The following is a 24,655-nucleotide window of genomic DNA, read 5'->3' on the forward strand; positions in this document are numbered from 1 at the left end:
TAGCTCCATGTGTCTCCCTGTTTCCCACTGTCTCCCTTCCTGACAGTTTTTTCTAATCTTTCTTCTTCTTTCTGGAGCCCAAAATTTGATGCAGCAGTTATCTTCATCATCCCCATCCATGGAGACTCTGAGATGATAATGACATGATGTTGTATATTACTGCTGAGCTGGGTGTTGTAGTGAAGACTTGGAAATAAAGATGTGGATGAGCTGTGCAGATGTTGAGCTGTTCTCCTGTCTTTTTGTCTGCAGGATGGAGAGCTGTGAACTAACAGAGAGATGTTGTGAAGATCTGGCCTCTGCTCTTCAGTCTCAACCCTCCAGTCTGACAGAGCTGGATCTGAGTTGCAATAACCTGGGAGATTCAGGAGTGGAACTGCTGTCTGCAGCTCGGAGGGATCCCAACTGTAAATTAACAACTCTGAAGTAAGTGAACACTGGTGATTTTTTTATTGTTTTATTTAGATATGTTAAGACTCACAACATTCTGTTTTTCACATGCATCAAAAAGTAACACCTAGAAAATACAAAACAAAAAAGAAGGGTGACATATAGAAAACAGTTTTTTGTTTCATTTTATACAAGTTCTTGTCTGTGGATTCTTTGTAAACATATGATTACTTAGAGTCTCAAAACACATTTTGTTTAAATATATACTGTATATGTAGATGATTTTTAATTCTATAGGTTATTTTCTTCTTGAAATTTCAATCATAGATTTCTTCCAGATTTGAACACTAGGTCTGTGCAGCTTTAACCAGTTTCTAGTGATTCTCTCCAGGAAGGTGAATTATTGGATTTATGCAGATTTGAGATTCCTCAGTTGCTATGGGAGTGCCAGCCTTTCTTTCCATTTGAATCTTACCCTTATCTCTTATATTCCTCCTTTTTTCTAATAAATAGGAAGTAGCTATAGAAATGAGTAAGGTTTGCAATATTTATCAATTTGTTTATCTCTAATCTTTGAATCTCTTTTGAATCTGGGGTGCTGTCTGTATGGAGTTTGTACAGTATTTTCTCTCCACGTTTGTGTGGTGCTCCAGTTTCCTACCACAGTCTACAGACATTCTGGTAGATTAATAAGCTTCTGGGAAATCTGGCCCTGGTGTGAGTGTTTTACCCTGTGATGGACTGACATCCTGTCCAGGTTTCATTCCTGCCTTGTGCCCAGTGATTCCTGGAATAGGCTCTGGGTTACTGTGACCCTGTACTGGATAATTGTTTATTTACAGTGATGTTGATGGGGTTCAAATGCTATGCTGCCTTCTTTGTATATTAACAGAGAGTATAAACCATTCCTGATTTATATGGTTTAAAGTCAGAGTTCCGTTCTGTATGTCTCAAACCCTCAAAATGACTATTCCCTTCTTTAGTTTGTTTCACATTACAAATTATTTTATATGTGTTTAATTTATTAACATTGTAGCAATATCTTATTTTCATAATACCTTGAGTTAAATTAGCTATAAAAGGTAATGTTTTAAGTTAGATGGATACTTCTTCATCATTTTACTGAGGAGCTGCCGTTCATCAAAGCTTTTAAAGCTTTAAGTTAAACACAGCATTAACATTTTAAACAACTAAGATTACATTGCTTAAATTCCAGTGCTTTGAGTGACTTCACATCTATGCATTGTAGAAATACTAGAAAGATTTATCATATATCACATCCGTTTTTCTACCATAGCTGGGGCACTGTCAGTCATCACAGAAAATATTTCATTTGTGTCATTTCCTCTTTCCTCAAAATGATTAATGATTAATAAGCATCTAAGCGTCAGTACATCTTCCCCTGTAGTAGTTCCATACATGGGTTTTGGGCAGCACAGCTCTTCTCAAATTCCACGTCAGTCACAGTATCTCATAAGAATTGATAATGGCGGTACATTGTTTATATACACACACTCATGATGTACAACACAAAATACTTTTACACCTTTTAAATGCCAAGGTTTGTTGTTTGTTAACATTTTCAGCCATTCCACTTATTGAGGCAGCCATTCAAATGCACGGTACAATCCCGTACCCTGCAAAATTATCTACAGTTCACCGCGTTATACCGCAGTACATGATTGACTGGCCGAAATGACTGACAGGTGGCACTTGTGGTGCATTTGTTGTTAGTGAAACGATTGCTTCATTTAATCTCTTTACTGTGCATGTTTAAATATGCTTAATATTGAATATTAATATGGAATTTTACAGCTAAAGGGAAATTTTAGTAGCTGAGCATAAAAAGAAGAGGAACATAACGCATCTGAAGGTCATAAACTATATTAATTTAGGAACATAAACATATTATGTAAACTGTATATGGCTGTTCTTGGTAGTTTAAATACAAAAATACACACCAGTATTCCATTTCTCCCTAAACATTTTAAGCATCAAAGTCTTTCATTCGGTTACATACTATGGTTATTTTTGTAAAAGTTTTACTTGCTCCTTCTGACTATATTAAGTTTATATACGTGATAAAGAGTTATAATGTTTGAACCTTTTCTTTGAATGTTTGCGCTTGTTATCGCAGTAAAAAAACACATACTTTTTAGAATTTGATTAATAGGGAATATAATATGGAATCGCGTATCTAAAGAAATGAATAACAATATAATTATATTCATATAGCTTAAATTAAATAGTACACTTTCTTTGTAAACATCTGCATCAATTTGACTCGTTCACCCGCGATTACTTGGAATCTTTTTGCCTGCCCTGTTCAGTTATAGCTTAAGGTGCCAAGTGGTGCATTGGTGAAATGGATTAGGTATTTTACTTACATGTTGGAGATCAGGGGTTCACACCCAGCTCTCCCCATGAGTTTTCTTTTAACAAATAAACATTTCTATGAAAAACTAAAATAGTGAATATTATGGAGACTATTGAATTTGTTGATATCTCTATGTATCACAACACGTTCAAAGTTAAGTGAGTTAAGAAATTAACCTTTTCTATGAATACTTGCGCTCGTTATCGCAGTAAAAAACCTCATACTTTTTAGAATCCGCTAAATAGGGAATATAATATGGAATCGCTTATCTAAAGAAATTAATAACTATATTAATTTATGGATATTAATATAAGTATTCATATACCTGGTAGTATTAATGTAATCCGCTTTCTTTGGAAACACGTTTTATTTTTAATTTGATTCATTCATGCATGATGAAGTATTATGTACACTATATTGTAATATATTTTTTTGTATATATTGTAACGGACACGGACTGGAATCCGTGTCGGATCTTGTAGAAGACCCTATGCGATGCGGTAAGAGCTGGAGAAAACAGGAGGCGTGGTAAAAAGGAACACACAGGGGTTTAATAGTGCACAAAATAATAGTGACCGTCCGTGAGACAGTGTACGGGGAAGACAAAACGGCATCCAAATCCAAACGTGTCCAAGGGCAGGTCAAAGCACGGTCCGAAAGTCCATAAACTGGAAATCCATCCTGGAATGCGACAAAGTTAAAATCCCCGGGAGGGGGAGCACACAGACAAACGAAACATGGAGGTCCAAGGGTGACAGGGCGAGATCCTCCAGACCCCGGGCTCAGGAAACGGGAGGTGTCGGGGATGAGGCCTATGCCCTCAGGAGACGGACGTAGGGTTTCCTGGTGCTAGGCGGGCCTCGCGACATCTTTCCCTAATGATGAGCCCCGAGGACTGGAGGAGCTGGTCTTTAAATAAGAACACTAAAAGGGTACACCTGGAGAGATAAATGACACGAACAATAATGAGAGCAGTGGAGCGCCCTCTAGGGAGGGATGTCGGGCGTGACATATATATTATAACATATTCAATGTTAAGTTACATTGATAATGAAATAAAAATGTGAATTAGCAAACGTGATAACTGTCAACCGTTCAAGCCTTCAAGCCTTAAAACGAAATTGTATATATTGTAATTAGAATCAAGAATAACAAAGCAGTATTAAAAATACCACTGAAACTATAATAATGTGTCTGGTCATTATTAACAGTATTAATTTAATAATAATAATTTCAAGCTTCTCATATCTTTTTCAGAGTCATTTTCTTCTTCGGTTTTCATAAGCTTCGCTTATTAAAATACCTATTTATGAGACACGATGTTTCAGATGTCAATAACTTTGTGAACAATGACACAGAGCCTGCAACCTACAGGGGATTTGTGAAAAATTTCACAGCTTTTATTTAACAACTTTATTTAAACCAATTGTATTTCTGACTGTTTTGTTACAGTTCAATATTTTATATACATCTAAATAAAGTCAGGCGTCAGGTGCATAAACTATTAGTAATCAATCATTTGTATTAAAATTCACACTGTGATAAATCATTGCACTTCCACATCTTGTAAAACATATTTTTTTTAAGACTGTGTTCAAACAAACATTAAATCTGACTATATAAAAAAAACAGGGTTCACTTTTTTTCTGTCTCTCCCTATTCTCTTTCACCCGCTGCGATTCGGACACAAAAAAATTAAAAATGGGAACAGGTGAGGCAGGCAGAGGGCAGAAGGAGGGGGGTGGCATCTTCCCAACTCTATGACTAAAGAAAGTGTCAAAGAGAAATGGCTTGAGAGACATACAGAGCCGAAAAAGTTGGGTGCGGTCTTCTCTGCTTAAAAGGTACACTCCTTGTGGATGAATTTTCACCTCAAACATTTGCCCACCACCTAACACACAGAACCAAACTGAATACAAAATGTAAGAATAGCAATTACAAACATTAAAGAAATACATACTTGCTTTATAGTGTTATACTGTACAGTGTATTCAAACACTCTAAGGTCACTACACTGCCCACTAAACCTCTTTCCCACAATTTCACGGGGGCAAGGTCATGTAGCTGATTCACAGCTGGATACAATTTGACCTTGCAAAAATTCCGATACTGTATTTGTCAACATATTTACTAAAACTATCCATCTCAGTAATCTCACTGTGTTAGTCTCACTGTACGCCCCAGTGCTCACTCAATGTTCACACTCCCAGTAAAATAAAAATTTTATGCAATGTCACATGCACCGGGGGGGGGAGTGCCCGCGGTCATTTTTTTCACTGACAAAGTTGATTAAAACTCATTCAAGGGGTGTGATGTGTTAGCACAAACTCTGCTTTACAGAGCCGCTTGTAAGAGCAAGGTGACTTTCTGCTCAATTAAAAAAAAGCTACAGTACAGATACATTTTAAATTCTTCAAGCAAAATTAGCTGTTTGTCAATATCTGCTGCTTTGCAAGCTGTACACGACTTCTCAAAAGGTACCTGTTGTCTCTCGTGCAAACTCAACAAAGGTTTAATTTTTATAACTACAAAATTTGAACTGTATACTTCAGGGACTCATTCTAGTATTGTAGCGAAGACAGTTCACGTAGTAAAATCAAAATCTCCCCCCCAAGCCGGTTTTCGCCGCCTGCTGTTCCAAAGCCGTATGGTTTCAAAGTACGTGTGAAATATATTTCTTACTCCAGTTATTAATCCAATCTGTTTTTGCTCATTGGGCTATGTAAAAATCATAGCCAAAAGTATCGCTGTAAAGATTAAATTCCAAGCTGAAAGGACAAGACTCAATGTGTTTTCTCTAACTCTTCAGTTTACAGCTCGTCCATGGTCCTTCATTATTCATATTGTAACGAACAGCAGGCATACAGATGGTACAAGCTCGTTGCAACGCGGTGACAGTACAGCCCTCTTTCCCCCTCCTTAAAGACTTATAGAATCACGTGAAGAAATCCTAAATCACGAAACCATCACTTATAATAATTCATCCAGATACTCTCACACCGCAGCCAACAACAAGCTATAATAGTGGTAAGAAACAAAGTAATTCTCTGATCGGGCATTGAACCGCCTGGGTGCAGCGCACTACGTGACAGTCCATTGCCTATTACCACTATAAGGACAACAATAGATATATTTTTAAATAAACGAACGTCAAATGTTTCCCAAAATGTCCCCTTGTGATATTTTAGCTGCTTAGTTACACGACTCCATATTAATATTACTATCAAGAGGTATTAAATCAGTACACCTTTTATGAAATTCAAGTATTTTAAACGTTTAATTAAAAAGTGTTTTTTTAACTGAACTATTTTTTACAGCTTTTAAAGTCACGTAATGTTTGAGTTAGGTAGGAACAAGTAATTGTATCTTAATTTTTATTTAATTTAAAAAAATTTAAAAATCGTTTTCCCATCGTGTTGATAGGCTGTTCTCCGATTACAGCAATTGCAAAAAAATAACCATCCCCCCCTCCCTTGTTTAACTTAAAGATTTCCATTAATCACAAAACCATCACGTGTCGATTTAAGTGTCCTTCTTTCAGTTGGGTATGCATGATTAGCAACACGGGGTCATTGTTATAATTTCTCTATTATGATCAAATCCCTCAACTCATTAACTTGTGGTTATTTTGGAAACATTTTATCATGTTCCTTCTAGCAACTGTCGATATTGTAGCAATAGACAAAATGAAATGCTTAGATTGTGTAATGTAGGGCGCTCTGAACGAGTTAAACTTTGATACAGGACAAATAAATGTATTTCCCACAAGCTATACTCTAGCGGCTTTAAAACTGTACATCATCACACTGTATGCCTGTGGCATGTATGTGTTCAAGTTTTAAAGCTACAGTACGGAAAAACGAGTGTTAAGAAAAAACAGGACATTTGAATACCGGTAAAGAGCAACAATGACAACAGAGCATGCCACTGAAAATATATCCCATCGCCAGAGCAGAACTGTCTTTTTTATATAACCAACAGTGGGGTGTAACACTCTTCAATAAATTGAAGGTTGTGAAAACAGTGAGTGACAAATCACCTTGAACAAAATACAATTTTAAAATACAAACAGTTTGAAATGATTCGTTGTTATTAATAAATCACTTTGCTTTGAACATGTTGTCAAATTTAGAAATATCAAAAATGTCAATATAGTGTCTGTAAAATTTGCTAATTTAGTTTTTCAAAGAAATGTTTATTTGTTAAAAGATAACTCATGGCGATAACTGGGTTCGAACCACTGACTTCGAGCATGCAATGGCTAACCTATTTCACCAACATACGCCAACATGAAGTCAGCTACAACTTAAGCTGTAGCTGAAAAGGACAGGCAAAATGTTTTCACGTAATCACAGGTGAATGAGTTAAACTGATGCAGACGTTTACAAAGAAAGTGGACCACGGTAATACTTTGAGCTTACAGCCTGTCCAAGGTCATTTATTATTAATACTATTAATAATACCTTCCGTATCACATCAAAATTGAAAAATGTTTACAAGTGTATGAGGCGATACACAACGTGTCTGCTCTATAACTCTTCAGTGTACAGAATAATTTCCTCAGAGTTACACAACCTCGTCTCATCATAGTAAACAACAGTCACTGGCTTATTTGAAGATGTAACACGTCTTCACTCTCATGGTACAGTTTCAACATACTGTGCAGTATGTTTTCCGTTACAACTATAAGAAGAATACAAGCTTTAAAAAAAAAAACAAATGTCAAAATGTTTCCAAAATGTCCAAAATATGTTTCCAAAATATTTTATCTGCTTAGTTTCACAACTCCATATTAATATTACTATCAAGTTGTATTTAATCAGTACAACTTTTATTTTTTTACAATAACAGCAAGTGGTGTTCTTACTACTTATTCTTAGAAAAGGATAAAACATTATAACTTTTTATGAAGTATACAATTTAACTTAATAATGTTTGAACAAGCACGTTAAAACCAGAACCCATGTTAAGTTACCAAGTTAAAGACTTTGATGCATAAAATATTTATGCATAATTAAAATATTTATGATACAGGTGGAAGGTTGTGTACTTTTGTCCAACTGAGCAATCTTACTTTTATAAAATATGCTAACTTTGTAGTGTTTAATTATTAACATGCTGTAATACACAGTTTACAATTATTACAAATCTAAAGGGTATACAACTTAAATTCTTAATTGGAAAAAGATTGTCCCTCAGCAGTGACCGTAATTCAAAACTGGGCATTTTCTGGCACTAGCTCAAATGCTGTACATTAGATGTTAAGCTTTTTTAGCTCCACCTGGCACTTTTACAAGGTGCTTCTGGATACTATTATCATATTTCAGTTTGCATGCGGTATGATGCACCATGCCCACTGCGTTTTGACGCAGTGTACTCCGTGCATTATGAATGGCTGGATCTGTATATTAAAGGGGAACTGCGATGCTAATTTTACATTTTGGGATTATAATGAATCTGCAATGATGAGTGCATTTCAAATCATAAGGAAACTACCAAGTACAAGATAACATGTATCATAGCAATCTCCAATTTATTTCACAAAACAGACGAAGTGTCAATGTACAGTATGTGTAGTGCCATATTGTCATCATTGTCTGTGATTCAGAATGAGGCATGCTTTAGACCAAGTAAGTTTTGCTACTATGTTAATTCTAAATATTTTATTGAAACTGACACATACAAGCAAACATGTTTTAGATACTTTTAAGTATTGCAAAAAATGAAACCTGCCAACCAACTAAAACACATTCATATTTATTTTAATTTCATTTCTTGTTCACTTGCAGCGACTAGTGAGCAGGAAGGGCCGGGTTTATGGTGCAATTTGCACGAAATCTTGCTCTCACCCTTGGTGAGACCAGCTGATTCTCATCTGCCTTCGACAACATGGCAACCATGCAGTATTTTTCACAGAGTTCATGATTGTGTACTTAATTTGAAATTATAAATTTTGAGATACTATCAGTTTATTTTGTATCGGATATTTAAAACCCAGTCTTTAGGACTGCAGTTCCCCTTTTAGATCCGAGTGAGGTGTGGACCAATATTGCAGGTGAGATCATGATTTTGATTGGGAGCAAGTGGGATTTAGTTCCACACAGGGCTACACACTCAGACACATCTTTCTAAAGTCCTCCTCATCTCAGTGTGTCTCACCTTGCCCAACAATAAAACTGTGATGAGAAATATAAGATACTTGATCTTGTAAGAAAAGCTTCCCCTCTCATTTCCTTGTCTGACATGTTTAATCCTGCTCCTCACTCTCTTGCTCATCTTTTACTTTGTCCCTTTCTTTCTCTTGTCTGTTGTCCATCTGGCTCAATCATTCTCTTCACAACGGTATCTGCCAAACATAACAACAAACAGACATAATCTGCCAGGTGTTTGTCAATTAATTTCTATCTAATGTTTTTAATTTTGTTTGATGATTCCACAGTGTTTGCTAATCCAACTAATTTGGTATCATGAAGAGCTCATTGGTATAAATTAAGAAGAGCAGTGGTCCTAGTACAGATCTCTGTGGTACTCCAATAATTACATCACTGCAGTTTGACTCTTATCTTATTTCCTTTCTCTATTTATTAAATAATTCTCAATACAAACACACATTCTCTTTGCCTGTAATTTGAGAATTAATATTTTATATTGAACTTTATTAAAAATCTTCTGAAAATGTAAATACACGGTATCATATCACCAAGCTTGGTTATGTCTCTAGATCCCTGTTGACTTTTCCATATATGTGATCCTCTAGTTTAGTTTTTATAATTTGTCCTTCCGTGTAATAAAAATCAGACTTTATTGGTCTATAATTGCTTGGTTCAGTTTTGTTATCCATCACGTGGATTGGCACTACATTTCCATTTCTCCAGTCCTTGGTTTTAGTGTCTGTTGGAAGAGTTGTGACAGTGGCTTCTGAATACATGTACTCTGACATAATATAATATGATTTAAGCATTAATATTATTAGCCATAAACACTGTCATGCACAAATCCTTAAATTAATAACAATAATAATAAAACAATGACAATCTGCAAGAGTTCCATTTTTAGATCCATTCATTGTGTTTTTTTGTTCTTACAGAACATGAGGATTTAAGCCTAACATTGAAGAAGATTCCTTAACGGAGCAAGGCGGCAGAATTTCTTATCTTTAAGAGACAGAACAAACTCCTCCAGATGTTCATCAAACACCACAGTCTGCAGACCTGCTGATCAAACCTCTCTGAGTAGACTGTGTGAAGGACTGTTTCCATTGTGCTCTAGTATATGTGAAAGGTAGAGACAGGTCTCTCTCTTGCTCTGGATCTGGTCCAGTGTGTAATTGGATGAGTATAAATTTGTTTCTTTTTTCTAGAATTGAAAAAGATTGTATCTTAAATATATAATTAGTTCTGTTGATTTGCTATGCACATTTTGTCTTAATAAAATTGGATATTGCATACATGCAAGTTTTTATTTTGTGCAGTTAATTCCTAGGAAGATGGCATGGTAACACACTGGTTATTATTGCTGCCCAACAGCACTGGGACCCTGGATTCAGTTCTGGAATGCTACTGTACTGTATCTGTGTGAGGTTTTTACATTCTCTTCATTTTTACATGGGTTTCCTCCAGGTACTCCAGTTTTCTCCCACAGTCATGTTTGTAGATTAATGGGATTCTGGGAAAATTGACTCTGGTGTGAGTGTGTGTCCTGTGATGGACTGGAGTCCCGTCCTGATTGTACCCTGTCTTGTGCCCAAGGATTGCTGGTATAGGCTCTGGCTCCCTCATACAATTTCAGTAATAAGTCTCTTTCTATATGTAGAGTGGATAAGTGTGTATAAACAGTTTGTCTATATGAAGGCATCACTGCAGGGATGTGGATTTGGACTGACTGTGTATACTGACTGCGTAAACCGGATTCACTCTGGGTTCAGCTGGTACTAGTGGGTTGAACATGTTTTTCCAGTAGAAAGGTACTGCTGGTTGTTCTGTATGTCCATGTTGCACCTGAACCAGACATAGCGCAGAAAAGGAATGCACAAACACTTGCAAAAGCTTAAATATATAAAACAATCACAGATAGCTGTGTTACAAAAGAACATGTGTATTTTAATCATAATTTAATCAAAAAGTGTTAAACAAAAACATATTTTAGAATTTGTGTAGTTGCTAGCATTGAACTGTATGTAAGATGCAGATGAATAGAATCAATAGGCAAACATACAGTAGATGATGTTGTTCCAAGGAGCCAGCATCTTAAGATGTTCATATTTAGAAGCAATATGTTTAAATAACAGATTAGCCTGTGGATACTGATGTGCCAGAGAGGTGGAAAAGCTGTTTGCCTACACCATCACTTTAAAATGTATCCTCAGTGAGTAACTGCTGCTAACTCATAGTGGGTTTCTTACACTGTGTATAGTTACACAGTATTTTTAGTTCCATCCATTTTCTAATCTCTTTATCCAGTACAGGGGAGCTGGAGCCTATCCCAGCAAGCAACAGGCACAAGGCGGAATACACCCTGGACATAACACCAGTCCAACACAGGGAAGACACTTTATTTATCCAGAAGCCTATTAACCTGCCAGTATGTTTGGACTGCAAGAGGAAATCAGATCACCTGAGGAAACCCATGATTTGCATAATTTAATTTTGTAAACCTCTGAGACATCTGGTGCTCCTGTTGTATTTCTGAAAAAAAGATACAAAAACCATGCTAACCAGTGTGCCAACCCTATTCTTAAGGTCATACAGTTATATTTTTATAAACAGTAACATTTTTCAACATTGTTATTAATGATTGTTTAGTTAGAAAAATATTTTAATTATATTTTACCCTATTATATTTACCCTCATTTTTCATTATTTTAAAATTTTGTATTTTACTTATTTTCTGATAATAATTTCTTAATATTTTTTCAAGATGTGGAAGAAGGGCAACAATTTATTACAGTGAAATTGTTAATATCAATTATTGATTACTAACAGTTTATGCTGACACCTGCCTTTCGTATTTAGATGTATATGAAATAGTGAACTAAGTGTGACATAACATTCAGAAATACAATTGAGAATCGCTTGTAGTATTTGTATAAATGAAACTTTTCTAAAATGTATTAAAAAATATTAAAATCGATTAAAATGTATAATTGTGCCATGTGTAATGTCACGAGGAAGTACAATAAGCACCTGCTTTGTTTAACGATGTTTCAAAAAACTAACTCAGTTCTCTCTCTCTCTCTCTCTCAGTTCTGCCTCTTTTCTAATGGAGCTCAGTGGGCGGGTTGCTATTTTCTGAGCAACCTGCTGATCTGCTTCACACCACAGGAAGACAGGAGAACGTGATTTTTCCCATATGAAACGCATGTTATGTTTACAAAATTAAGGTGTTTAAAACATTTAAAAATTAAAAAGAACTTACAGCATACACAAAGATTCTAAGCTGATCACGAAGAAGAAAAATCACCCATCAAAAATAGGCATTTTAATAAGAAAGCAAAAGTTAGAAAACGTGAGAAAACAAATGACCCTGAAAAAAATACAAGATGTTTGAAATTATTCTTAATTATGAATAATAAATTAATATTGTTAATAATGATCAGATACATTATTATAGTCAGTTTCAGCGGTCTTTTTAATACCACTTTGTTATTTTTGATTGTATTCATTATAATTATAGTTTTATTTTAATGTTTGTTGTTAAGGCTTGTTTTAAAGTGCCCCACTGGAAGAATTAATATTTTGAATTGAACTGAATTAAACCAGTTTAACTGTTTTTTTTCTCCCACTGTTGACAGTATTCACCTTTGCTCATTCATGTTTCTATTGATATAATTTAACATTGAATACTTTGTGATATAAAACAATAAAAAGTAAGTATAGTGTACATAATATTTAGGATTTTATTTTTTTAAAAGGAGTTTGTTTGTTAAAAGAAAAACTTGTACCATAAGCAAGAATAAAACACAGACCTCTGGGGGGAAAGGAGCTCTCCAAACCCATTGGTCCAACACACCACTCGGAAAGAAGGCTGAAACAGACAGGTCAGAATGTTTTCAAAGTAATTACAAGTCAATGAGTCGATGCAGATGTTTACAAAGAAAGTGGAATAAGGTAATACTACCAGCTATATAAATATATTTCATTTAGATCCTTAATTTAATATTGTTTTAATGTCTTTAGTGATGCGATTTCATATTATAATTAAGCAGACTCTAAAAAGTCCATGTTGAAATAACGACAGCAAGTATTCATAGAACAGGTTAAAACATTATAGCTTTTTATATAATATATATACTTAATATACTGTAGTATATTGTCAGAACCTTTCCAAAATAACCACAGTAAGTGACCGAATTAAAGAGTTTGATGCATAAAATGTTGATGAAGAAACTGTTGTTATTTTCTTTAATTTAAGCTACCGCTATCAGTCAAATATAGTATACAGATGCAGCCATTCAAAGTGCGCGGCACAAACACGTACTGCGGGCATTTGGCTAAGTCATCGCACGTCCAAACGCATCATACCGCGGTACATGATTGGTTGACCGACAGGGGCACTCGTGGTGCGTTGGTCGGTCATAGAAAGATTTAAATGTCTTTACTGTGCCCGTTTTAGTAATGAATATTCATATGGAATTTTACCACTGAAGGGAAATCTTAGTAGGTGAACATAAACTACGCGTGTGAAGGCCATAAACGATATTAATTTTGGAACATAAACATACAGTATTACAGTACAGTATGTAAACTGTATATGGCTGGTCTCAGTACTTTAAAGAAAAAATACACACCAGTATTCCATTTCTCCCTATACATTTTAAGCATCGAAGTCTTTAATTAACATGTGAAATAACGTGTATAAAACGTGGTAGTTTTAAGCTTTTCTGCGAATACGCTCGATACCGGAGTAAACAAGCATACTTTTAGAATTTGATTAATAGGGAATATAATTTGGAATCGCGTATCTAAAGAAATTAATAACAATATAATTATATTCATATACTGCAACACAATAGTATATGCTGCACAATGTCTATTGATACTGTATGTGTAGGACTGTTTCATGCCACCTCATGTGAGTGGTGTGGTGGTCTAACTGCTGGACCTGTAAGCAACAGGTCAGCTATTCAAATCCAGCTGGTGCCATGACTTTTCTTTTAACAAACATTTCTTTGAAAAAATAAAATAGCAATATTATGGACAATTAATTGACTTTTTATATTTCTAAATATCCCAACATGTTTGAATCGAAGTCATTTTTTAATAACAATGAATAGTCACCTTCTTTCCTTCTGACAACGGTTCCTGCTTCTGCTTCCTGCTTCGTTTGTGACCGGGGTAAAGTTAGCTTGAAGTTCGAAAATGATTTTGGCAAGCCTGTAGCGTTTTCACGAAACCTCTAAGAGTTACAAAAACACTTGCTTTGTGTATAAAATACCTTGTGAATGCTTTCTCAGCCTTTACTTTTTCGTTTTTATGACATTTTTTTGACCAAGCACGAATATTCTTTTGTCCATATCTTCGCAATGGAAGCACAGAACGCCTTCAGACCAAATGCATTTTAAAGACCACGACTTGTAGATATTTCCACAGCCTCTACATCAAACTATTAGTGAGATAATTATCTTTTTTTAAACCTCCGGTTTTTCATCGATGCGTAATTACGCACTAACTGGAACCCGGGGGACCGCTGTGTACTCACGTTCACAACGCGAGAAATACTGTTCAATACGGCTTCATGCGAAAAACCCGTATATGACCATAGGAAGCAGAACAGCGCAGTCTCCAATTACTCAGACTGTAAACACGGGAATAAAGCTTTGTTTGATTTCTGAAACCCTTCCTTTATGTCCTGTTTTCATTCAGGTAAGGCTCAACTATATTCACAATACTACTGACAGCTACTACTGATTAAAAACAGCTCCCATGATGTGCAAACCGATTTTTTTACACAGAACACTGACACAGCTTTGCGTTCTGAATCTCTTTTTCTCATGCTTTTATTTAATGTGGCACAATGCACTGGGATAGGGGTATTCATTAGCATTTAAACCACAGCACCCACAATGCTGCAAGTAAGTGTTTTGCACACTAAGCAGGTCCTCTGACCTTTCCAAGCCTTACTTTGGCTTGTGAAACCTCTTCTTTTTTTATGATTTTTTCAATACGGCACCATTAGACATGCACCCACTGTCCCCCTGGTAACGTGAATCTTATTGTCCCTTAGCTTACCAAAACCAGAATCAGGTAAGGTAAGGGACAATGAGCTTCACGATACCAGGGGGACAGTGGGTGGTCAAGTCTCCCCTAAACAATGTCTCTTGTAAGATTATGGTGTAAGTCCATTTAATAATGTTGCTGAACTCTCTTCAGCCCAAATACAGAGGAGCCCAGACCCAGAATGTTACACATACTGACAGAGAGTGATCTCATTATGTGTGTTTGGATTTTAACAACTATTATTATTGTTTGCTAGAACCAAAACAAATCTATGTTAGACATTTTCATCTTCAGCCAAAAAATACAAACCTGTTTACGTAGTGTGGTGCATTTTTGACGGGCATCATCCCTGTACAAGCTCTATGTTTTGGAACTTTAATTACAGGCCCGCTGATGCCCAATTCTCTGTCAGTTATGTTTTTATTCAAACGCATATAATTCCATCTATTTTAGTACACTATAAACTGATTCTGTTTAGCGAGACACCTTTATTTACACCATTTCTCCTCAAAAGGCCAACAGCTCCCTGAGCTCTTAAAGCAGGGGGCTTACACTCAGTTCCTGAAGGGCACAATGTCTCCTGGATTTTAATCCAACCTGAATAGTTGACCGAGACATATTTCTGTTATTTTGTTAGGCATCAACAGGAGTTTTCTTACAGTCACGTCCTAGAAAGGACAGTCTCCAACTGAATGCCTCAATATCTGCAAATATATTACAGGTGGTGCAATTTATAGTGCAATTGAGTTGTCGCTGAGAGCTGGTTTTAGAGGTTGTGCTACAAGAAACGAGGGTGGAGAAAGGTGAATGGGAATTCAATGAACTGCTCAAAGAACTACTCCACAAAACATGGCAGTAAAATGCTAAGGGACATATTTCCAACTGCACAATGAAACTGTTCTTATTTAAGCTCAGGCTTGTGGTGTGTGAGAGCCTTCAGCGACCCTGGGGTGTTGTGTGTCCAGGTTAGAGTTTCAGAATGGGATTGCTCTTCAGTGGGTGTGTGAAATCGCATTGAATGGTGGAGTGCTCTAACACATGTGAAATGGAATTGAAAGTCTGGTGCGCCTTCTCTTTTGTCGAGTCTGTCAGATCACGCTTTACCAGTGTTAAATAACTGTGGTTGATACAATGACATTGAAACCCAGTGTTTGGGCTCCAGAACACGATATACATCAGGGCATGTCATTCCTCACGCATTTTAACACAGTCGATTGAAGACGTTGGGGATAACACTTGAAATCTGACATATTTTACAGTTTCTTGGTTTTTAAAATCTGATCGTTTAACCATGGCCCCTAGTTGCACACCTTATTTCAGAAGTATTCGTGTAGATCAGACTAAAGGACAATCCTAGTGAGGGAGTAAGCGGGACCCTTTTGAATCCAGGGGCAGGCCAAGACAGCGAGAAGAAGAGAGGAATGAAATGCGTCACCCACGTCGGTGGGAACACATTCTAAAAGCTTTCATTTTCTCGGAAAACACAAAGATATACAGTAATTATGGAGAGAAAGAGGAATTACACCCGGGAGAGTAGGAAACACACAATACCTTCAGTAAAAAAGTTCTAAACACTTGTGTTCTATTACATCAATATTTATTTGAGATTTCAACTTTCCAAGTGCTAGAAATGGAGTAAATGAATACGACACACCTTCTTCATCACCACCTGAAACAGAATCATAGTACAGTAAGTGATCCCAAATCCTTCCAGAAAAAAAAATCAGAAGAGTAAGTCTTTTCACTACAAATGCGCACAAAATTCCTCCATAAAGAAAAAATAAACTAAAAAGCAGTAAGCATCCCGTTAATGAAAAATACTAAAGATTGTACCATTAATCTACGAAGTAAAAACCCTTCCAGACCAGAGTGCCCCCACGGTGGCCGATGCGCTACTGGAGGGGATGTTTGCCATGCTAGGGGTGTCGGAGGAGTTACACAGTGACCAGGGGTGTAACTTCGAGTCCCAGGTCTTCGCCAGAGTGTGCCAGCGCCTTGGGATCTCTAAGACGCGGACCACCCCGCTGCATCCCCAGAGCGATGGGTCGTGGGAGGGGCCTGCTGAGGTCCTCAGGGTGGTGGGCGGGGTCTGCTACCGGGTCCGGTTGCAAACACTGGGGAGAGTGGTGGTCCTGCACCGAGACCGCCTGGTACCCTACCGGGTCCGGGAGGAGGACCCCTATGGGGAGGCTCCGGAGGAGCAGCCAAACCCAAATCAACCTGAAACTTGGTTCACACCTTCCCCCTTCTATCAATGACAAACTTGTTTCCTTCTAATTCTATAAATTCATTTGCAGATTTTGGCTTTTCACACCACTCACAGAATTATGAAATTGTTTCCAAGACTTATCAGAAAAGGTCTCCTCTTTGTCACTAGCTTAGTTAGAGGATTAAACTGTGTCATTAAAATGATGTTGTTATGTTGGCAGGCTGTGTAAGTCCATGCAACGCCATCATGTTAATGTGGGGGTAATGTGTTATGGTACAAAGTGATACCTCACTTTCTGCCCTTGGCAGCTCTGTAAAATGCACAATAAATGGCAGACATCTACCAAACAAATTTATATAGTCTGTGGTTGCTTTGTAATATAACAATTAAGGTAAATGATTTTCTCAGCTAACAGACAAGCCCCTTTACGAATATCAGATGTAAATTACCTTCCATTACACTGCTCATTAACACACAGTAAGAGTAAGAAGAGATCTGAGCTGCAGACAGGAGTGGGAGTGGATTTTCACTTTTAAAAAGAGATTCAGCTAAAGGCTTTACTTCTAACCTTTAACCTGTAATATATTATTCATTATCAGGACAGTAAAGTAACTGGTCTGGTTTTGATCAGTTTGTATTTCAGCATCAGATAAGGATTCTGTTTCCCTTTGTCTCATAATGGAGCTGAAATATCTTAGTGAACCTGCAACCTATATTTAGATGATTATTAGAATATTTTCAATATCAATTTCAGGAGAGCAGTATCAAATGCCACAATTTCATACTCACATTAATTTCTAATGATAATTAGTAAATGTGTGTCTTTTTATCACAAAATGTTATTACTGAAGCTCAATGTATTTGTATGGAACTGAAAACTGCCACAGGCTGTGTCCTGTGTCTTTGTCTTCACCCTCAGCACCTGCAATAGGTCCCAGCTGCAGCAGTGCTTTCACTATGCACTCCTGCTGAGGGAGGTTTTGGTATGGGTGTGTAACACTGTGTGACCACATAGTTGGGGAGGTGAAACTCTGACAGTAATAATCCCCTGTATCTTCAACCTGGATTCTTGTGATGGTCAGAGTAAGATCAGTCCCAGGTCCACTGCCACTGAAGTTTTCTGGGATCCCAGTCTGACGGGTAGTTGCTTAATAGATCAGGAGTTTTGGAGCTTCTCCAGCTTTCTGTTGATACCAGGCTAAGTGATTTTTGTTATACACTGCATGACTGGTCTTACAGGTCACAGTGATTGTCTGTCCTGGAGCAGTAGATTTCTCTGCTGGGGTCTGAGTCACAGTAACCTGTCCACTGGATTCTAAAAATAAAAAACAGACAGCAAATAAGTTGGAAAACTATTGAAAACACCAATTCATTCATTAATTTGATTTCAATGTTTTCTTGTTTTGCATTAAAGTTTTAGTTTTTTTCACTTTAAATAAAATGCTTATGAAACATTTCAAACTCATTCCTACCCTCAACGTGCATTAGGAGAGTCCAGATGAAACGCACCAAGGCTCCAGTTATAACTGTAAAAACATGGACCAAAGAGGCAGAATCAATGCTTCAGGACTGTTTTGAGTGCACAGACTGGAGTGTGTTCAAAGATGCAGCCTCCCATGGATCCCACACTGATATTGATATGTATGCATCAGCAGTCACTAGCTAAATCAGCAAATGTGCTGATGATGTGGTGAGCGTTAAAAAGATACGCAAACTCCCGAATCAAAAACCTTGCATGAACACTGAGATCCGCTCCCTGCTCAAAGCCCGTGATGCAGCCTTCAAATCTGGTAATGAGGAAGAACTGAGAGGGGCTAGGAAAGAATTAAGAGCTGGCACAATATCTGCCAAGAAACAGTACAAATCCCAGATAGAACACCACTACAACACCAACACTAACCCACGACGCATGTGGCAAGACATAAATACAATCACAAGCTACAAGAGCAAAACAAGCCCTGTAAGCGCTACTGACCCCTCTCTTCCAGACAAGCTTAACACCTTCTACGCACGCTTTGAAGCTCAAAACCCTGAACCAACCACCTGGACCACTGACTCCCCTACCACCCCACCTCCCACACTATCGAAGCTAGATGTGTGGAAATCACTAAGTAGAGTGAACACACATAAAGCTGCTGGACCTGATGGTATCCCTGGCCTGGTACTCAGAACATGTGCCTGGCAGATAGCTGATGTCTGTACCGACATCTTCAACATGTCCTTGGCCCAGGCCACTGTACCTAGCTGCTTCAAGACAACCACCATTGTGCCAGTACCGAAAAAATCAGCCCCCACATGCCTAAACGACTACCGCCATATTGCACTCACCCCCATCATAATGAAGTGCTTTGAAAAATTACTTATTCCGCACATTAAAACCAGCATTCCAAAAACACTGGATCCTCTCCAGTTTGCCTATCGCACAAACCGCTCCACAGAGGATGCAATCTCTATAGCTTTACACACCACACTAACCCACCTGGATAAAAGGAACACCTATACAAGAATGCTGTTCATTGACTTTAGCTCAGCATTTAACACCATCATACCCATAAAACTTTCTACCAAACTCAGGGCTCTAGGTTTAGATACAACCCTCTGCAGCTGGATCCTAGACTTCCTCACCAGCAGACCCCAGACTGTCAGGATTGGCAACCTCACCTGCAACACACTCACCCTTAACACCGGTGCCCCTCAAGGCTGTGTGCTCAGCCCACTGCTTTACTCCCTGTTCACCCACGACTGTACTGCTAAGTTCAGCACAAACACCATCACCAAGTATGCTGACGATACCACAGTCGTGGGCCTGATCACTGACAACGATGAGACTGCCTACAGGGAGGAGATAAAACAACTCGCAGACTGGTGCCGAACCAACAACCTATGTCTCAACATCAGCAAAACCAAAGAGCTGATTGTTGACTTCAGAAGACAAGGAAAAGTTCACTCCCCCATCTACATAGAAGGGTCTGCGGTGGAGATGGTGAATAACTTCAAATTCCTAGGCGTTCACATCTCTAAGGACCTTACATGGACACTGAACACCTCCAGTCTCATCAAGAAGGCACAACAGCGGCTGTACTTCCTGAGAAGGCTGGAGAAAATACACCTACATCCACTGATCCTCACCAACTTCTACAGATGTACGGTGGAGAGCATACTGACCAGCTGCATCACAGTCTGGCACGGCAACTGCACCGGATCCAACCGTAAGGCACTACAGCGGGTGGTCAAAACTGCCCAACACATCATCGGCAGTGCCTTACCATCCATCCAGGAAATATACAACACCAGGAGCCTGAAAAAAGCCACCAAAATTATGTCTGACCCCACTCACCCCAGTCATAACTTGTTTATTCCCCTACCATCTGGCAGAAGGTTCCAGTCACTCCAGTCGCACACAACTAGACTCCAAAATAGCTTCTTCCCCAGAGCTGTCAAGTTGGTAACGCCCCCACTCCCTTCCACCTTATTATGATCTCTCCTAACATCCTCCTGTACCCACAACCACTGTACTCCTACACCACCACACACACATATAAGCCAAAATTGTACTGTCCCCTCGATAGCCCAGTAAAATTGTAACAGGCATAATAATATTTAATATTAATTAACCATACTACTTTTAACCACACTATTTTTTTGCACTGTTCCAAGAATTACCTTGCACTGTTTTTGTCATGTTAAATTTTCTCTGTTTGCGGAATTTTGCACAGTTTTCGATTACTTGATTACATGTTATTTATGTTATGTTATTACATTTTACTATTATTGCTATTGTGTAACTGTCTATTGTCTCATCTTCTGTCCTATTTATATACTGCACCTGAGTGACTAATGAGAAACACTTTTCATTATACTATGCACCTGTGTAAGTTTAATGACGATAAAGTTGAATTGAATATTGTGCAGTATTCCTCAATTCTCAGCAGAGACACTCACTGTGCTCCCCCTTCCCATCTCTCTGCAACTAACACAGGTTCGTAGGAGTGAGATGAAATTCCTTTGCAACTCTTTGAGGAATCTCCACTCATCTTTGAATCCCTGTGTCCCAAAACTTCCCTTCTATGCTTTCCCAGCTAAGATTTATTTATATCTTTCACAGCCAGAGTTCAGAAAGGAAATGAGAAGTGGGGGTGTTCTGGTGATTACAGAGGTTATAGGAAAAGCTAACAAGTGGGGCTAATGAACAAAGTGACTATATGCAGTTGAGTTAGTGTAACAGTGCAATGTCCTCATTTATCCTAGAGCTTCTTCACTGTCTCAGGTCCAGGTAGATCCGTACTGCAATCCCATATGTCACCACTGAAATGGAAATGAGTGGTATCCGGAAAATAAATTGTCCTTCAATATTTGTTGATTGGCATCCGCCATACTGTTTGTACCAGAGAAGCTTGGAAACCTTTTTTATTGCAGCGAAAAGAAAGAACAAAAAAAACGACCTCACCATCTCTGACAGTCACTGGCCATTAAACGTATACTTAAAGTACTGTATGTAGCATACTGTAGCTTCCAAGCTGCTACCCCACACCCACTTTATTAACTTCATGGCACAATCATCTGCATTTTATTCCCAGCCAACTTCATCACTTTTTAAGCTTGCAAAGATTTAGATTTAGTGTTGTTTCTAAAAACATTATCATCTTAATCAGTTTCTCCTGTATACACTGATTCTGGAGGAACACAAGTGCTTCATAACATTGGCAACTATATTCCAATTCAATTAAGAATGCTGGACTATACCACACTCCAGTAAAATTTCAATAGACATGGAATTAAAAAAATACCCAAAGAAAGTGCTTCTCACTAAACTTCAAGATCTTTAATGCTTGGTGCCCCAGCATACTTCTACAGTACATTGCCTGATGATGTCATTTACAGTGCACACACCCCAGTCGGCTGCAAGGACCCCTGAGCTGCCCAACAGTCCATTTACTGAGCCTACAGATGTGTCTTGTCTTTCTGTTCCTGTTGCTTCTTCTGTACTCTGTACTCCTTTGTGTTTTCTACTTGTTATCTACAGCCAAGCTATTTTCTCAATTTTCCTCACTTAGTTTCCCACTGTTCTGTAAGACATACAGATCCAGCCATTCAAAATGCATGGTACAACCCCGTACTGCGCGGAATCACTCACAGTTCACTGCATTGTACCCCAGTATGTGATTTGGCTGGCCAAAATGACCGACAGGGGCACTCGTGGTGCATTGGTTGTTAGTGAAATGATTTAATCATTTAATCTTTTTACTGTGTATGTTTTAATCCGCTTAGTATTGAATATTTGTATGGAATTTTACAACTAAAGGAAGTTTAAAGAAAAAATACACACCAGTATTCCACTTTCGTCCTAAACATTTAAAGCATCAAAGTCTTTTATTTGGTTACATACTGTGGTTATTCTGGAAATGTTTTTATGTGCTCCTTCTGACTATATTAAGTTTATGTACTTTGTAAAAAGTTATAATGTTTTAACCTTTTCTGCAAATACTTACGCTCGTTATGGCAGTAAAAAAACGCATACTTTTTAGAATTTGATTAATACAGAATATAATATGCAATTGTGTATTTAAAGAAATTAATAATGATATAATTATATTAATATACCGTAGCTCAAATTATCACAGTAGTACACATTCTTTGGAAATGTCTACATCAGTTTCACTCCTTCACCTGTGATTGTGTGTGTGGGGCAGTGGCTTAAGCAAGTGCCTTGCATAGTTGGGGTCAGAGGTTCTAACTCCGATGTTTCCATGAGTTTCTTTCAACAAATAAACATTTCTTTGTAAAACTAAAATAGCAAATATTATGGACACTATATTGACATTTTTTATATTTCTAAATATCACAACATGTTCGAAGCTACTGCTACTGTACTGCTACTACTGTCATTATTACTGATAATAAATATTATCGACACTATATTGAATTTGTTGGTATTGTCACGCCCTCTGCAGCCAGAGGGCGCTCCTTCTATGTCCTGTCCCTAGTTTCCGGTCTGCTGTCCTTCCTGTCCCTCTCTTTCCCTTGGGCTATATATTTCCGGGTCTTGCACTCTGTCCGGGCTCAGCATTGACGTTCAGATGTCCTGAGACCCGCCTAGCACCAGGGCGCCCCACGTCCGCTCCCTGAGGGCATAGGTTTCTATACGGCATTCCTGAACTCTTTGCACTAATGAGCCCGGGCCTTTTTCCCGTCTCGCCGCTACGCATATGGGTCTTTTTCTGCTCTCCTGCTCCCCATGGTTAGTCCCTTTGGACGTCCGTGACAGGTATTTCTAAATATCACAAAACATTCAAAGTTAAGTGAGTTTAGTGATTAACATTTTCCATGAATACTTGTGCTCGTTATCGCTTTAAAAGAAAGTCATACTTTTTAGAATTTAATTATTAGGGAATACAACATGGAATCGCATATCTAAAGAAATGAATATTGGTATTAATTTAAGGATCTAAATATATGTATTTATATAGCTGGTAGTATTACTGTAATCCACTTTCTTGGTAAACGTTTTATTTTTAATTTGACTCATTCACGCATGATGAATTGTGAAAGAGTGATAGATGGAGACAAGATGGAGGTTTCGTGTCAAAACTACATTCCCCAGAATGCAGTAGGAAATAATGTACCACCCTCACTGATGCACTGTATCAGAGAGAATGATGGAATAAATAGCCCATTATGAGTGAGTTCATAAAGTGAGAATTATGTACAATCCTACGTCTGCGAAACATCTGATCCTGTATTCTTCACACCTGAAACTGAGTCACCTCTTGACTGAGGAAGCTTTAAAGAATTTTACATTTTTATTTTCAACAAATTGTAAATATGACGTTTACATTGGCGTTTATTCCTGATGGTAACTGTAACAAATTGTCATGTTTCACATGCTTGCGAAACAATCATGACATTCTCGTCCAATCTAAGGTTTGATGTTTTTTTATTTTGAAACCGTGATCTTGACATGCAGGTGTGAAGTAGAGTTAACAGCTTCAGATTTAAAAGGTTATTAATAATATCTTCAGTGTCACATTAACATTAGAATGTTCTTCCAAGTTTAAAAACAGGTGATACACAACATGTCTCCTCTATAAATTTTTAGTTTACAGACCGTCCAAGGTCATTTATTTTGAATAATATCTTCCATATCACATTAAAATTGGAACGCTTTTCACAGGTGTAAATCCACCTATTTTCTAACCGCTTTATCCAGGACAGGTAACAGTTTCACCCCTCCCCCTTCCCTCTGCCTGTCTGACCTCTTCCCATTTTTTAACAATTCTGTGTCCGAATCGCAGCGAGTGAGAAAGAGTAGGAAGAAGAAAGTGAATCCTGTTTTGTTTTTAGTCAGAAGGCTTCAACTGATGCATAAAAATTATAGCATAATGCGTTCTCGTGTTATGAAGTCATTTGCGCCTGGGATCCGCTTTAGTTTCCCAGAGATTGCTCATTAATGATATTAATTTAGGA

At 37.7% G+C, this 24,655-nt stretch overlaps 2 protein-coding genes across 28 annotated transcripts in view; one reads left to right on the forward strand and one right to left on the reverse strand.

Moving 5' to 3' along the window:
- The window catches only part of LOC148646773 (NACHT, LRR and PYD domains-containing protein 3-like), a 305,400-nt gene extending 290,801 nt beyond the window's left edge, over nt 1–14,599 (forward strand). For 24 of the 27 annotated variants that reach the window (XM_088608570.1, XM_088608567.1, XM_088608568.1 and 21 more), the window contains 2 exons: nt 253–426; nt 9,855–14,599. In XM_088608570.1, the coding sequence (XP_088464696.1) occupies nt 253–426; nt 9,855–9,861 (181 nt within the window). In that variant the 3' untranslated portion in view covers nt 9,862–14,599. The remainder of the gene's footprint in view (nt 1–252; nt 427–9,854) is intronic. The other 3 variants (XM_088608547.1, XM_088608556.1, XM_088608564.1) reach the window with 1 other exon arrangement.
- LOC148646745 (NACHT, LRR and PYD domains-containing protein 3-like) overlaps nt 1–24,655 on the reverse strand; it is a 2,700,574-nt gene that overhangs the window by 2,144,691 nt on the left and 531,228 nt on the right. The gene's annotated exons all lie outside the window — the stretch shown is intronic.

The sequence above is a fragment of the Lepisosteus platostomus genome, chromosome 16, assembly GCF_059453375.1.
Source record: "Lepisosteus platostomus isolate fLepPlt1 chromosome 16, fLepPlt1.hap1, whole genome shotgun sequence".
NCBI classification, from domain to species: Eukaryota; Metazoa; Chordata; class Actinopteri; order Semionotiformes; family Lepisosteidae; genus Lepisosteus; species Lepisosteus platostomus.